The 14,139-nt window shown below is 37.0% G+C and overlaps 1 protein-coding gene across 6 annotated transcripts in view; it reads right to left on the bottom strand.

Annotated features, from left to right (window-relative positions):
* LOC103698142 (regulator of nonsense transcripts UPF2-like) overlaps positions 1-7,065 on the bottom strand; it is a 44,050-nt gene extending 36,985 nt beyond the window's left edge. Inside the window, exons 1-3 of one of the 6 annotated variants that reach the window (XM_088719953.2) lie at positions 6,973-7,065; positions 6,694-6,750; positions 432-499 (exon numbers count right to left, since the gene is read on the bottom strand). In XM_088719953.2, coding sequence (XP_088576079.2) covers positions 432-499; positions 6,694-6,712 — 87 coding nt within the window. In that variant the 5' untranslated portion in view covers positions 6,713-6,750; positions 6,973-7,065. The other 5 variants (XM_088719958.2, XM_088719957.2, XM_088719955.2 and 2 more) reach the window with 5 other exon arrangements.
* Positions 7,066-14,139: the final 7,074 nt, after the last annotated feature.

Raw genomic sequence — 14,139 nt, 5'->3', positions numbered from 1 at the left:
TGCCTGTATGTCATCTATACCAACTTGTATCACCATGTACAGGCCTATATTGATGTGTGCCCCAGCGATGCACGTTGCATAGTAGCAATACAAACTTAAACACGGCATCATTATAGAACACAGCATGTAGCGGTATAGGCTTAAACCTTGCATTTCTCTTTCAGAACCATGCCTAGCTATCCTAAACACTTGGCACAATACATATAGTGTGCCAGCCTTCAATAGGCACCAGCACAATATAGATTACTTTAATCATTTCCAAGAAAAAGGAAGACCAAGTGCTTTTCACAAATACATATTAGTAAATATAATATATAAAACAAAATAGAGATAACTAACTTTTTAAGATCAACGATCAACTTTAAATAATGTTGCTTAATATTTGCACTTATGGACTATAAAATATCACTAATCAGGTGAACTAGACTTACCTCATCATCATGTTTACCATGATGTTCACCAACCATCCGACACTCATCTTCCGGATGCTCCATTTCTCCTATATATCACATTATCAAATATCAATTATAATCAAGTAAAACTAAAGTGCATGAAGCATTAAAAAATCAGACCAGTATGCAATAATATGTTGCACTTTAAGAGTGTGAGTTTCCAACTCAAACTGACAATGTGAATCTAAATAAATTTGGATAATATGCATGAGGCAATTGTACTTTAACATTAGTGACAACTTAAGCAAAATTAATCACCTGCATCTTGAGGTGATTGTAAAAGAATAAAAGATGAACAAACTATGTGGCATACCATTCATATATTGGGGAGGAAGGCTCTCTCTTTTACCAATGAATCACAAACAATGTGAGATTAAAAAAAAAGGGGGTGTCCAAGTGCACAATGCTCTATAGGGTGTGGGGAGGGTCAAATGTATACAGCCTCAACCCCACATACAAAGAGGCCATTTTCATGTTTCGAACCCATAATACCTAAGTCACAATGGAGCAACCTTACCATTACACCAAGGGCCGTCCTCTAGAAGATGTGAGATATACTCCTAATAATAACTAATAAAGTTGTAATAAGTAATAATAAAAATAATACAAAATTCCCTTGAACTAAGCCTATAGTGCAATCCAATTTTCTCCCTTATCTTTTATGGCATTTATGACTAAGTTATCCAAACACAGATTTTTAGGACCTTCAAAAGTGGTGACTCTCATCTGTAGTTTATAGTCTTCTTACTCACATCAGCTTAAAAGGCAGCACTTAGAACATTACATAAATGCAATGATGACACTACAATATCCATCATTTCAAATGATTCTATGAAAGTGTCAAACCTTTTTTCTAATTTTATTTTATTATATATAAGTTCTTTTCTTATCACAGGTTACCATTATGTTGTCAAAAACAACCTAACAAACAATATTGTAAACAAATATTGGAAACCTATGCATATTCATTAATATATTTATGTGTGCATATGCATGTTCGTGCAGCAGAATTATCCTTATGTGAGATTTTAGAAGGATAGCATGTTCTGCACATTGAGACACTTGTAACTTGAGTGAGTGCCTAGGCAACATGAACTTCTAGTCTATCAGAAAAAGGCCATCCTAGGACCTACTTTTAGCTATGACCTTCATTGTTTGCCTCAATGATTGTTTTTGCTTTCAACAAGTAAAGAAAATATTACAATTAGGACTATACACTAGCACCAATCATCTTGCAACAATAACTTATTAATTACACTACCATGGATGATCTTCTCCACCTTGATCCAAGATACCAACTTAAATTCTTGCTACAAACCTTCAAGGCTCCTTGTTGCCACATTGATTCTCCCCCATCAGTAACTGTAACCACACTATGATAGTACAACATCATACTTGCAAAGGTCTTGAATCTTCCCAAACTATTGCCGCTTTTCATTTGGAACATCCATTGATCAAAGCAAGGTTCCCTAAACCAGTACCGAAAAGCCTACCAGCCGCCTACCGATTCGACAGGGTACAGGTCCATACCGTGTTGTTCCCTAGAGTAACAAACTGGGAGGGAGGAAGGGGGGAGGCAAGGATTGAACCCTAACCCTAACCCTAGTGGAACAAGAGAGAGAGAGAGAGGGAGAGGAAGGGAGGGAAAGAAGAAGGGAGGAAAGGAAAGGGCCGAGAGGAACTGTAACCCTAACCCTAACAGAGCGAGAGATAGAGAGAGACGCGGAGAAAAGGGACCCTGACTGGTGACGCCACATGTGGGGATTAATCGAACTAGGGAGAGGGTTTAATCGATCAAGAGAAGGGTTTAACCAAACGATCAGCCTTTGTTTTCAGCCAACAGGGCAAATTGTCCTGATTGCCTACTAGTCCAATTCGATACGCCCCAAACAAGGCAATTCAGGATAGCACGGCCAACCATGGATCAAAGTGCTATATGTTCTTTCATGAATATTTTTCTTTGTTATACTTCTATAGAAAATCAATTAATTAGTCCACTAGGCCAAATTCCGATAACCTACTCTCACATACTTTTGGACTCAATTTAACTTAGTTCATGGCAAGAAAATATGCTTGTTGATTGAACCCTAAATTACCACTACCAAATCAATAACTTAAAACCATGTTTTCTCCAACAAAAAAGGGGAAAAAACCCAAAATTTCATCATTAACTTAAAGCCATGTTTTCTCCACAAAAAAAAAGGAAAACACCTAGGATCAAAGTTCAAGCACGAGCAAGGTGTGAGATTTTCAATTCGGTTGGAACAAGTGCATCTACTTACTGATCCATTATAACCATTGATGCATGTGCAATTAGCTCTCATATATACATCCTTTGGGCCTCTTTGGATGCATAGCTTTACTAAAACCATTATACTTAAGGTACAATGCGAAGTGAGTTTTAGTTAAACAATTGTTAAATTAGGTTAAGAAAAGTTTAAGTTTACTAGGTCCTTTGTAAAATACAAAAGCTGCCTTTTATTAAAATAGGGAATCTGCATTTTTTTTCAAAATGAGACGTCACAAACTGCATTTAGTTGATTGCTAAACCCTCGACCATGCAGAATTTCCATTCTCACCCACCCCCTCCTTCCCCTTTCAAAACCCTTCCCTTCCCAAATCCCTTTCTTGCCCTCACAGACCTACAGACCTCTACATATTTCTAACTGGATTCACTCACCAAACACCAGTGAAGACCAACTCTAGCAATATACAATCTAACCTCGACATAGAGATGAGGCACCTTGAAATCTGATATGCCTCCTCCTAATTCCCTTTCTTCTTCTAATGATTCTGCTGGAAAACCGACAGACTTCATTATTCCCTAATGAAAATTCTAAATTTAGCACATCTTTCTTATAAAATTTTCTTAAAATCAAACCCATCTACCATGCTAAACCAACTGTACTTCAAAAAAAACAATTGACAAACCCATATTTCTTGCATAGAACATTTCCCCTGAGCTATTATCGTCCTCTTTTTTTTTGTTGGGAGAAGTTACGCCTAGCCTTAGTGGGGATTGAAAGGGCATGTTTGTTTAATTAATTAGCAGCATTCCCCTTCCTTAGATTACACACTACTGTATATGACCTTGAGCATGAAAATTCTCTTGCTTCATTCCACTACAATGTCTGAAATTGAGTGTGACACTCTGTTCGTGAGATCTTTGGATCATTCATATGGTTTTTTTAGTACTGGTTTTTCAGTAATTTGAAGTCGAACCTTTGTGGATGCTAGGTTTTCTAAATTCGCTGAAGTTTGCATGTGGAGCTCAAGTTTACTTCCAGGGGTAGGGTTCATCTCCACAATGGTGTGACTGAGGTTTTAATCTCTGCAAAGTATGTATTTTCGATCAGGTTTTGATCTCTTTGGAATATGCATTTTGGTCTCAGTCTCTAATCTTTGTTAAGTGTAGATTTGTGATTGGGTTCACAAGATTAGCTTATTTTCAATTTACTCTTTGCTGCTACTTAACTCGCTGCTTTCATTATTGCTTCAAACGGAAGCTTGGCAAGGATTTGCCCCATCCTTCTCTCCAAAAATAGGAAAAAAATTGCACACTTTGGCCTTCCTATTGTTGCCAGATTTTCGTCTATTATTGCAGTTCATCTACCTACCATATCCCTGATTTAGACATCATACATTTTCTTTAATTAAATTTTGATATATGACTTGAGATATTCTCTATTATATGTTATCATATTCATTTTTACTAATTTTACATATACAAATTGCTCGACAAAAATATCTGCATTTTTTGTTCTATAATTTGTCAATATTAGAACTAAAGCTCTTCTGGCATTTGCTTTTGATTTTCACTTTATCTACTAGCTTCCCACTCTCCTAAATCATCTAAAACATCATAAAACATGTCAGTGGAAGGGGTAAGCTCATCAATGATGACTATTCCTTCAAAACACACAACAAATCTCAACAAGCAAACAATATCTTTGTAAGTGTGATAAGCACTATTGACTCTTTCCCTATTACCTTAAGCTTTTGGGATCAATTGGTTTGTTAACAAACACGGTCTACTTGCTAAGCTTTGTGTTGACAAAACACAGATCAGCATCTAGATTTACAAAATTGGGATCTCCACAAGTCACTACTAAAACCTGGCTTCAAAAAAAATCTAAACAAACATATGAAACATAGCAAGCAAACAGCCCCTTAGTCTCTCTAGTATTGTTGTGTGCATGGTATGCCATACTGATCCATATCAATGTATCTCGATACTGCACCGGTATGTGGTACAAGGGTGTACTAACTATCGATACACCGAATTGACCCTCATACCGGACGTATCAACACTATACCAAGATGATACCTATATAGGGTCTGACACCAAATTTGTGAATCTTGTTAGCATATACATAGGTTGACGACAATCATACTGTACAACCCTCATAAATTTTGCACATGTATAATTTTTCCTATAAAGTTATCTCTCAGTATCATCCACCATATATTATTCAGTCACTGTAACAATCTATATTGGTTAATTTTTTTCAATATAGCTTGGTCTAGTTGTCTCTATGTTATGGTACTCGCATTTCTTATTCTTTTCACACAAATTACTTAATCTTTTCCAAGTGGAAGATAGGGTTGAAAGGAGCATCATCTCCAATGCAAAAAAGGAGCATCATCAACATCTACGTAGAAACTGGAACCCCGATCTATCTATGATATCCCTAAAAAAACATACTAAATGAAGATCCCTTGAGCTGTCAAGTTTTATAAAATGAGGCAACCCATTTAAAAAGAAAAATAAGAAAAGCCTATATATCATCTTTGGGCTGGAAAAAATGATCCAAAATTTCTTCCATGCATGAGCAACTAATGCAAAGACTTATGGTCGAATAGGTGTAATTCATCCTTGATAGAAGATTAGTGATATCATGGGACAAATCAAAAATCAGAATTAACATTTAGTTTATTAAATTCAAGCATGGATATCTTTATGAGTTTAAAAAAAATATTAAAAAAAAGATTAAGGAGCAAAAGAAATACGATGTTTTCTTTCTTTATAAGCTTCCACTGCTGTTTATTACAATCTTCCTTTAGTATCTGATTGACAGAATTGCTGTTGGAAAAAAGTAAGGCAGAAAATGGAGACAATTTTATCAAAATTTTGCTTTCCATAGTAAGATTTCCATTGTAATGACACCCTAAACTTAGAGCAAAGTTGAATCTTCAATATCAAACCGATGTTTGCTCTCAGGACTGTCCCAATAACACCCTAAACTTATAAAAGCAGAGTCAAATCTCAAATACCAAACTGATATGTTGCTCTCATGACTGAAATTATCAAATCCACAAATCATTAAGATTTGTTTCAACAATAAAGGTAGACAATAGAGATACAGGTCATGCAGTCCTTTTTTAACCCAAAAATATCTTTACAAAACAGAAATATAACATGTCTTTAGTTAGGTTTAAGAAGCAGCTTGGTACTTAGAAGAAGAGGGTGCTATCAGTCTGGGAATAAAATGGCCTTGTTCAGGGTGGTTTTCTCCATTACAATGTAGGGAAAACTACAACTAACTCAAATCTCAACAACTAAAAGCTTAAATCTAAACCTAGAACACCCATGATACCCTTCCTTCCCCTCAACAAACGATTATAAGTAGCCTCAATGCACAAAAGAAAAGGAGCTCTCCCAAGGAGCATCAGCATGCAAATCATGCATCTTAATTCACTGCCACATTATGTTCCATCATAAGTTTGGAATTCCAAATATTTTCAATGAAAGAAAACATCAAAAGGTTGATTGAAAAATTGAGAAAAAATCAGAAAGTTATTAACTAAGAAATAAGAACATTAAGAGATCAAACACAACAAAAAAAGAAAAGAAAAGAAAAAAGGAAAGATCCCAAACAACAGGAGAGATGCTAGGAACCTTTCCACTGATTATATTTTTCCCATATTGTGGCTGTGAACCATATCATCCGACTATCTCAGTCAATTCATCTTTTACAATTTTCAACTCTCACCAATCAAAACCGCAATAGAGATTCCTCGCTCCCACCATTTAAACCCATCAACCATAAAACCGTACTTTTTGAACATACGAACTCCTATCACATCTCGTAAAAGAAAAGTATTATCAACAATAATTATATTTCCAAAAATTACAATTTAGCATAGAATACTACATTAAATGGTCAGCAAGAAAAAAATAATCAAACAAGCTCCTAGTTTTCATTGGAATTAAAAAAAAAAAAAAAAAACTACGAAATACCTTTAGTAGGCTGAACCATCTGGCTCTGCAAAACGCCTCTAGCCCTCAGAACATCAACTGCAAAAGGTAAACAACCAAACTCAGGAGAAAAATACAATAATCAAAAGAAACCCTAGAATTTAGGTATCTTGGGCAGCGTTTGGAGGGCTTGGATCCGATGGCGACTAGGGTTTGGATTCGACAGGGGCTAGGGTCAGGGCGAGAAAGTCAGAAGGCAAGGGAAGGTGAAGGACCGGCGGCGGCCACGGAGGGTTTGGTGACCGCGAGCAGCGGCCGTACCTTGGTCCGAGATGGCGATGGCGAGGGTCGAAGCAATGATCGCGAGAAGGCCGAGCCTTTGGGGGTACTGGAGCACGATAAGAGAGAGACCACAAAGTAACACTATAGTACACGTGAGGCCGTGCGCTGGCATGTGAGCTGATGTGGCGATAAGGCCACGTCAGCAATTTAAGTGGTAGATGCCTACTAATGGTGATTATGGATGCATCCATGCAAGTGCTTTTCATGTCTAATCAAGCTTGATTTGAAATTAATTAGAAGTTTGAATCTTGTGATCAGCCTAAACTTCTTTATCATATTAAATCTAATATACTATATTTTGATGCAAAATTTTTTATTTAACTAGATTTTTCTTCCTTAACCTTAATTATCTCCAAACATACTATGCCTTTGTTTTCAGAATTAATTTCTTTGACTATTATGGTCTCCAAGAGGACTCATTTGTCTTTTAGCTAACTTTGTTTTTAGTTTTTTTATGCTAATTTTATATTCGGGAACCCCTTTTTTTTGTTCTGTAATATTTTTTCTCTTTTCCTCTTCTTTCCTAGAGTGATCCTGCAAAAAAAACTTTAGAAAAGAAGAAATTCAATAGGGGAGTAATCGAGCTCTCAACTCCTCAAACTTATTCTTCCACCCAGGCTGTAGATGAATTCTGTATCTAGCCAAAACTTTGTTTACATCAATCTGTTCTTCCTCATCTCCTTTCCTTTTCAACGTTGGAGCTCTTAAGTCTACCTAAGTGATGTTAATATCAGCTTCGGGGAATGGATTGTCATTTGATCAACTTTACCCCTTTCTCCTTCTCTAGAAACTTCAACCTCGCATCTATAATTTCCTTTTGAATAGTATTGTGGAGGATGATGCAATTATCGGTGTGATGGCTCCATTTATTGTGTCATTTATAATACTTTTTATCCTTTGATTCTTGTAGCGGGGGAAATTTTGCATGCATCAGATAATTTTGTTTGCTTGTCTTCCAAGAGATGATCAAAATCTGCTCTATGTTAGTAGTGTCAAAAGAATATTCCATATCATCCTTCGAAACAAGCTATCTTATCATTAGTCGATTGTGTACAATCGGCCGACTTAAAACTGTGAAGATGTGATGGTTTCCAAGTTAGGATCTCGGCTATATCGATTTTATTGCAATCACCTTAATCAAAACTATGTTATTCAAAACCATCTGCTTCTACGACCAAGACTTTATAATTTGGATTTCTATTATATGTCTCTTTGGATGCCTTTCTTTGTTTCTCTTCCTTAGGAATAGCTTTATATTTCACAGCCTCAATAGTAAGATAGAAAAGATGTGAGAACTCCTATCCAACGAACTTCTTTCTTAATTCTAGATTCAGGCTAATTCTATATAATCTAACATTTACATTACATCCTAATGTTTGGAGATCGTCGTACACATGGCGTTTCTGAAATAGAATATGAAAAGGAATTAATTCCAAGTACTGAGCCAAGACCTAAAACTTTTGCGGCCACCTAAGGATTAGTAAAAATAAAGAATGCTTAACTGAATCAAACAAATGTGGACCCGAAGGAACCGACCAAGTTAATTCGAAGACACTGTTGTATGAGGATCCTGCTATAGGCCGATAAAAATAAGATGGCCAAGCTAAATTATTATAATGCAGGCAGAACGTTGACATCACAACAAGATCGAGCTAGATGAAATATGCTATTATGATAACATGGGCAGTGGAGGATAAAGTGGAGACCAAACATAAGCTATTGTTATTGAAGAATAGGCAGTTACCTTATCATAAGGTTTGTCGTCTATTATAAATAAGTAGATTGTAACCTAGAAAAAGGATGTTCCATCTTTAGACTCATCAATGAAATTAGTTTACTTTATCTTTATTTTATCTTTAGATTTCTTGCTCTTAGTTTACTAGTAGGTCTTTAATTTGTCTTTAGGAGTAACAATAAAGTATTCTAATTGTAGTTTCAGCTACATCCTATCCCATCCTATCCATCTTCTTTCGAACAAGCAGTATGATAGTAGTAAAAGTTTTTAAAGATCAAGACATTTAGTCCCACGCTTCTCACATCATCATCCTCCTATTTATAGTTAATCCAATGCGGTGGCATGCTAGCTCATTTATCCGTAGCTATGAGACTTGTCACAAGCTTTTGGCACATTTATCTCCAGGTGGAAAGAAAAGCATGCCGATAAGTCTCTTTTGGTATACCCGACGGGACAGTCGCGTAGCTATCTTCATTGCACCACAAAAGAACATTAATGTTCTAGCAACTAGAATACTAGGTAATCTATCATACCATGCCAAGAAGCCTCTGAGTTTTCTGGCAAAGACGTTCAGATTACTTCTCCTAGCACTATAGAGAGTCGAACACTTTGGTAATCAAGCAAACTAAACTCCTCCTAAGGAACTTGGCCACGAAAGCTATACTCCTCAGCTGGATGTGACAGTCTCCAGCCAACTCTCTTCATGATATAGTCGCATAGATCAAGTTTTATATGGATGACAATAGTCAACATGTCTTTTCATATGTCGTTATTAATCAGATGGCCATGGTGTTAAGACTAGTCTTAAAGCAGCATGAAGCTTCTTTTACATCAGTGGCGAGATAGGTTGAATGACTTGTTTCAGTTATCACTGATCAATATCCAGCATTGCAGTTTGTTCTGGTGTACAGCATGGTGAACCCAGCAAATCATGTTTCGGCCTGTCAATCTTTATAATATGGGAATGTCAAAATCCTAGAAAGGTTTAATTTTCAGAAACTTTCAACCTATGAGAAAGATAATACCGATTATTATTGTGGTGAGACCTTGGGTCCGCAAGACATAGAATATAGATGATGAAAAAACTATTTTGATGGTAAATACTTTTGAAGGTCAAACTAAACAAGTTGCCAGCAATGCTGTAATTCATGCATGGCCATCACTTGAACCTAGAGTGGATGTTAGTCACTCTGATACTCACAATGTTTTTTGGAGAAACACCAGTGATGCCTCACTGATGCCAATTCTGGCTATAATAGTTAGTCGTCCCATTGGGGTGAATGAGGAATTGCAAAATGTCTAGCCTCAAGCACAGCCTATGCTTGCACCAAGGGCTACAGGGCGGCCTCCTCATTAGGTACCACTACCAGCATGACAGTAATCTGTAGCAACCAATCTCTATGCCGGGGGACACCAAACTACGATACCAAACTTATATGCCAGGGACAACAAATAATACAATTAAGGTGTCCTCCGGATGTACAACAACTCACACTATCAACTGGTATCGAAACCAACTTTTTTTGCTCAACCGGCCATATATGGAGAAGAGAGGGGGAATTTTCTAAATGCAGCTTAATTGGTTGAATGGTATGAACCAACTGGAACATTCTTATCACCCTATCTTAAGGCTGATTTATTGAAAACTATATCTTGAGTAGTATGTTCGGGCGTATGAGTTTCCCAGAGGTTAAAAAGTCTCGAAATTGTCAAGATTTTGGAAAGATGATAACATGTCTACTATCAAGCATATTGGTTGATTTTCAATCCAATGTGGTGAAGTTGAATTTAAAGTCTCATTTCCACATATAGTTTTATCGAACTGAACCCGAAGTATGGGTAGCTTATTTGGCTAGGCTAGTTTAACAGCTTAGCGAGTATGTGGAGTGGTTTATGGCTAGATTTAAGAGGACCAGAAACTATTGTCGCACTTCTTTGAGAGAGGCCAAATATGTAAAGATTGCACAAAATGGCCTGAACTTGGAACTAAGAAAAAAGTTGCCAAGCAGGAATCTGTAGACCTCTTCTAGTTGACCACTCAAGCAGTGAATTATAAGGCTACAATTTTGTGGGAGAAGAAGCTGAGAAGGGCGTCCAAAGGGGCGTATATGAAGAACCTAAATTATGAAGTATCAGTCTTGGAGGTCGATGATTTTGATCAGTGCAGTTTTTGAAGAGGTTGACTGCTACAAGATTGATAACTTCTCACTAGCAATCCATACAACTGCAAAGTGCTGAGTATGCCGACCCTATAGAATTGGCCAATATCTAGACAACCTGTTCCTAAAGGCGATGTAAAGTATTTTTTTTGATATCACGAAGATGAAACATATTTTTGACCATTTGCTAAAGCCAAAAAAATAGAACTGCTTGACGGATGTAAAATCTCTCAACCTTGGGAGTTGAAAGACAAAAAATATTATAAATAGCATAACAAATAGAGCCATCATACCACCAACTATGTAATTTTTCAAAATTCTATCCATAAATCTATTTGTGGATGATAGATTGAAGTTTCTGGAGAAGGACAAAGGTATCATGCTAGTAGATGGTAATTTCTTTTTAAGGTAGAGGTGAATATGGCTTCAATAGAGTTGAGATTGTTAGTGTCGAAGAAACAAAAAATCTAAGAGACCAATACTGGAAGGGTGTCGATCAAACGTAGGTTTGGTCCCAAGCCCAAATGAAAGCGATTGTGGGAGACAACCCCTCCAAGTCTCTTACAAGACCCCTCCAAGTCTCTTAAAAGACTTATACACCGTACAACATCATGTCCTAAAGGATTTTAATCAATCATGGTGTTTTGCAAAGTGATTTAATTAGAGAGGTGAATCATCTTGTCAATGCATGTGGACAATCCTCGAAAGGAGAGAATACATATTGGTGGGAGTTATGATCAAAGAATATTTCTAGAAGTGCAGGAATTCCAAAGAGAGTAAGTATCCCTGGCATCGTATTTATTACAAATTTACAATAGATATAGTTTCCAATACATTCCATCATCCTAGTTAATAGCTAATAGGATATGGGAGGCATTGTTTACACCAGATCCTGATACTAGGGATCATTGTACATATGATGATTTTGAAATAGAATTTGAAAAGGGATTTCAAGTATTAAGCTAAGACCAAAAACTTTTGCAATCACCTAAGGACTGGTGAAAGTAAAGAATGCTTGACCTAAGCAAAAACAATGAAGGGAAACAACCAAGCTAAACTATTATTGCACATGCCGAGTGAACACATCACAACAACATCATGCCTGATCAAGTATGATAGTTGGTCTGACAAGTGATGTAGGGTCCGACAATTATGACAACTTGGGCAATGGAGGATAGTTGGCATTAGTTGCTAGAACTATGAGAAGTGGTGGCCAGATGTGGACTGTTGCTGTTGAAGAGTGGGCTGTTACCACACCATTTGATTTGTTTTCTCGTATAAATAAGGAGATTGTAATCTAAAGAAGAGATATTCAACCTTTCAACTCATCAATAAAATTAATTTACCTTTAATTTTATGTTATCTCTAAATTTCTTGCTCTTAGCCTACTAGTAGGATCCTAATTTACCCTTAGGAGTAGCAATAGAGGACTTTAATTATATCTCCAACTACATTTTATACTATCAGATATATTTTCTTCCAAATGGATGGTGGGACGGTAGCAAAAGTCCTTGAAGGTTAGGGCACTTGGATCCACTGTACCCTCATCATCATCCTTTCACGATTCTATTTCTGACTAATTCAATACCAGTGGCATGCCTGCACATCTACCCGTATCTATGAGACTTGTCACAAATTTTCTCGCCTGCCCATCTCTAGACAAAAAGGAAAGCCTGCTAACAAATTGATATACCCAACATCTTGAAGAGAAGTGTAGCAGCGGTTACTTGTTTCTTTAAATCTAGGCATGTACCATTCTATGGACTCTCCATGTTATTGAATCAACTTAGCAACATCGGTAGTAGACATTTTGGGATTAGTGTGATAAGTTTGTGCATGGAATTTTCTTTGCATGTCTTGCTAGGTGAAAATAGATTTAGGGGCAGGTTAGCATGCTAAGTAAAGACTGATTCAGTTAATGAATTAGCAGATAACTCAAGCTTCAAGAAATCGTTGCTCTCGATGTCTGCATGGAGCTGAGAGTCAACTAATTTGCTCAATTATTCAAAGATTATCATCTTTAGAGAACTTTAAAAATTTTGGAATTTTGTACCTCCTAGATAACCCGTATACACCATATATGTTTTTTTATATGCTGATCTCAAAGCTGGCCAATAAGCACATCCTAGCTGGTAACTGCTCTCTAATTATATTATCCAGCTAGATGATATTTGGTACGTTCTCCTCTTTGGAGCATAATTATTCGGCTGATCAAGCTGAACTAGTCCCGCTGATATAAAATATTTTAGCATATATTGTAGGCACCTTGGTTAGCCTGAGGTTGCTACCCAGCGTACAAATTTGACATGCCTAGCTATTGGAGGAGGTAGAGGTACCCACTAGAATGGTTCCCACAACTTTTGGAATAGGGGCAAGCAGTAATATATGTTGGTAGAACTGTTGTCTCCTATCCATTATCACTAGGGTATGATCAACTCTAAGTATAGAAACCTAGGTGGGCGTCATGATTTCTTCTAGTAGACATCTATAGATCAAGATAGCAGAAGCCTATCTCGGAGTCAAATATTGGCTTGACATTGACCAAAGCATCAGTAGTATCATGTTCAGCCTAACTTGTTGATCCATATTCAATTATAGGGTACTCTCCTCTTTATCTCGGTCTTTAGACCTTGAGGACCATCTAGAGGAATATTCGGCTTTACCCTTATCATAGGTAATGAACTTATGGAGGTAATGAACTAATGGATGGATCATCCCCACCTAAGGAACATGGCTTTTGAAGACAGGATCTCGTAGAGGAGTAAAGCCGATTTGGTTGCTAAGAACTTCATCTCCTAGCTAAGCTTGAGGAACTTATCCATTTAGCCTGGTGTACGAATTTTTGCGGTTCTTCAGTAGCATTTGAAGTTGTTGCCCAGATAGACAACCCAGGAGGGGGGGGGGGGGTGAATTGGGTTTTAAAATAATTATTGCAATTAAATGGTTTGTGAAATACTAATTAATACTTTTTGCAAGTTGATTAATTAGATGCTATATGCAGTGAATGAAATGAAAGTAAAAGATGACAAGGCAATCACAAACACAATGATTTTATAGTGGTTCGGAGCTAACCCTTGCTCCTACGTCCACTCCCCAAGCCTCACTTGGGAATTCACTATAACCCCTCGGATTTTAGCCGGTTGTTTTACAAGCTCACAACCCAACTTGTTGTTTTACGAGATCACAACGAACTCGGTCGGTTTTTCCAGGCTCACCGACTAGAACCACCCGATTGTTTTTCCGGGATCACAA

This window comes from Phoenix dactylifera, chromosome 4 (genome assembly GCF_051530095.1).
Source record: "Phoenix dactylifera cultivar Ajwa chromosome 4, Ajwa_hap1_PhDact_Kaust_v1.1, whole genome shotgun sequence".
NCBI lineage: Eukaryota > Viridiplantae > Streptophyta > Magnoliopsida > Arecales > Arecaceae > Phoenix > Phoenix dactylifera.
This window is presented reverse-complemented; position numbering and strand designations above follow the sequence as displayed.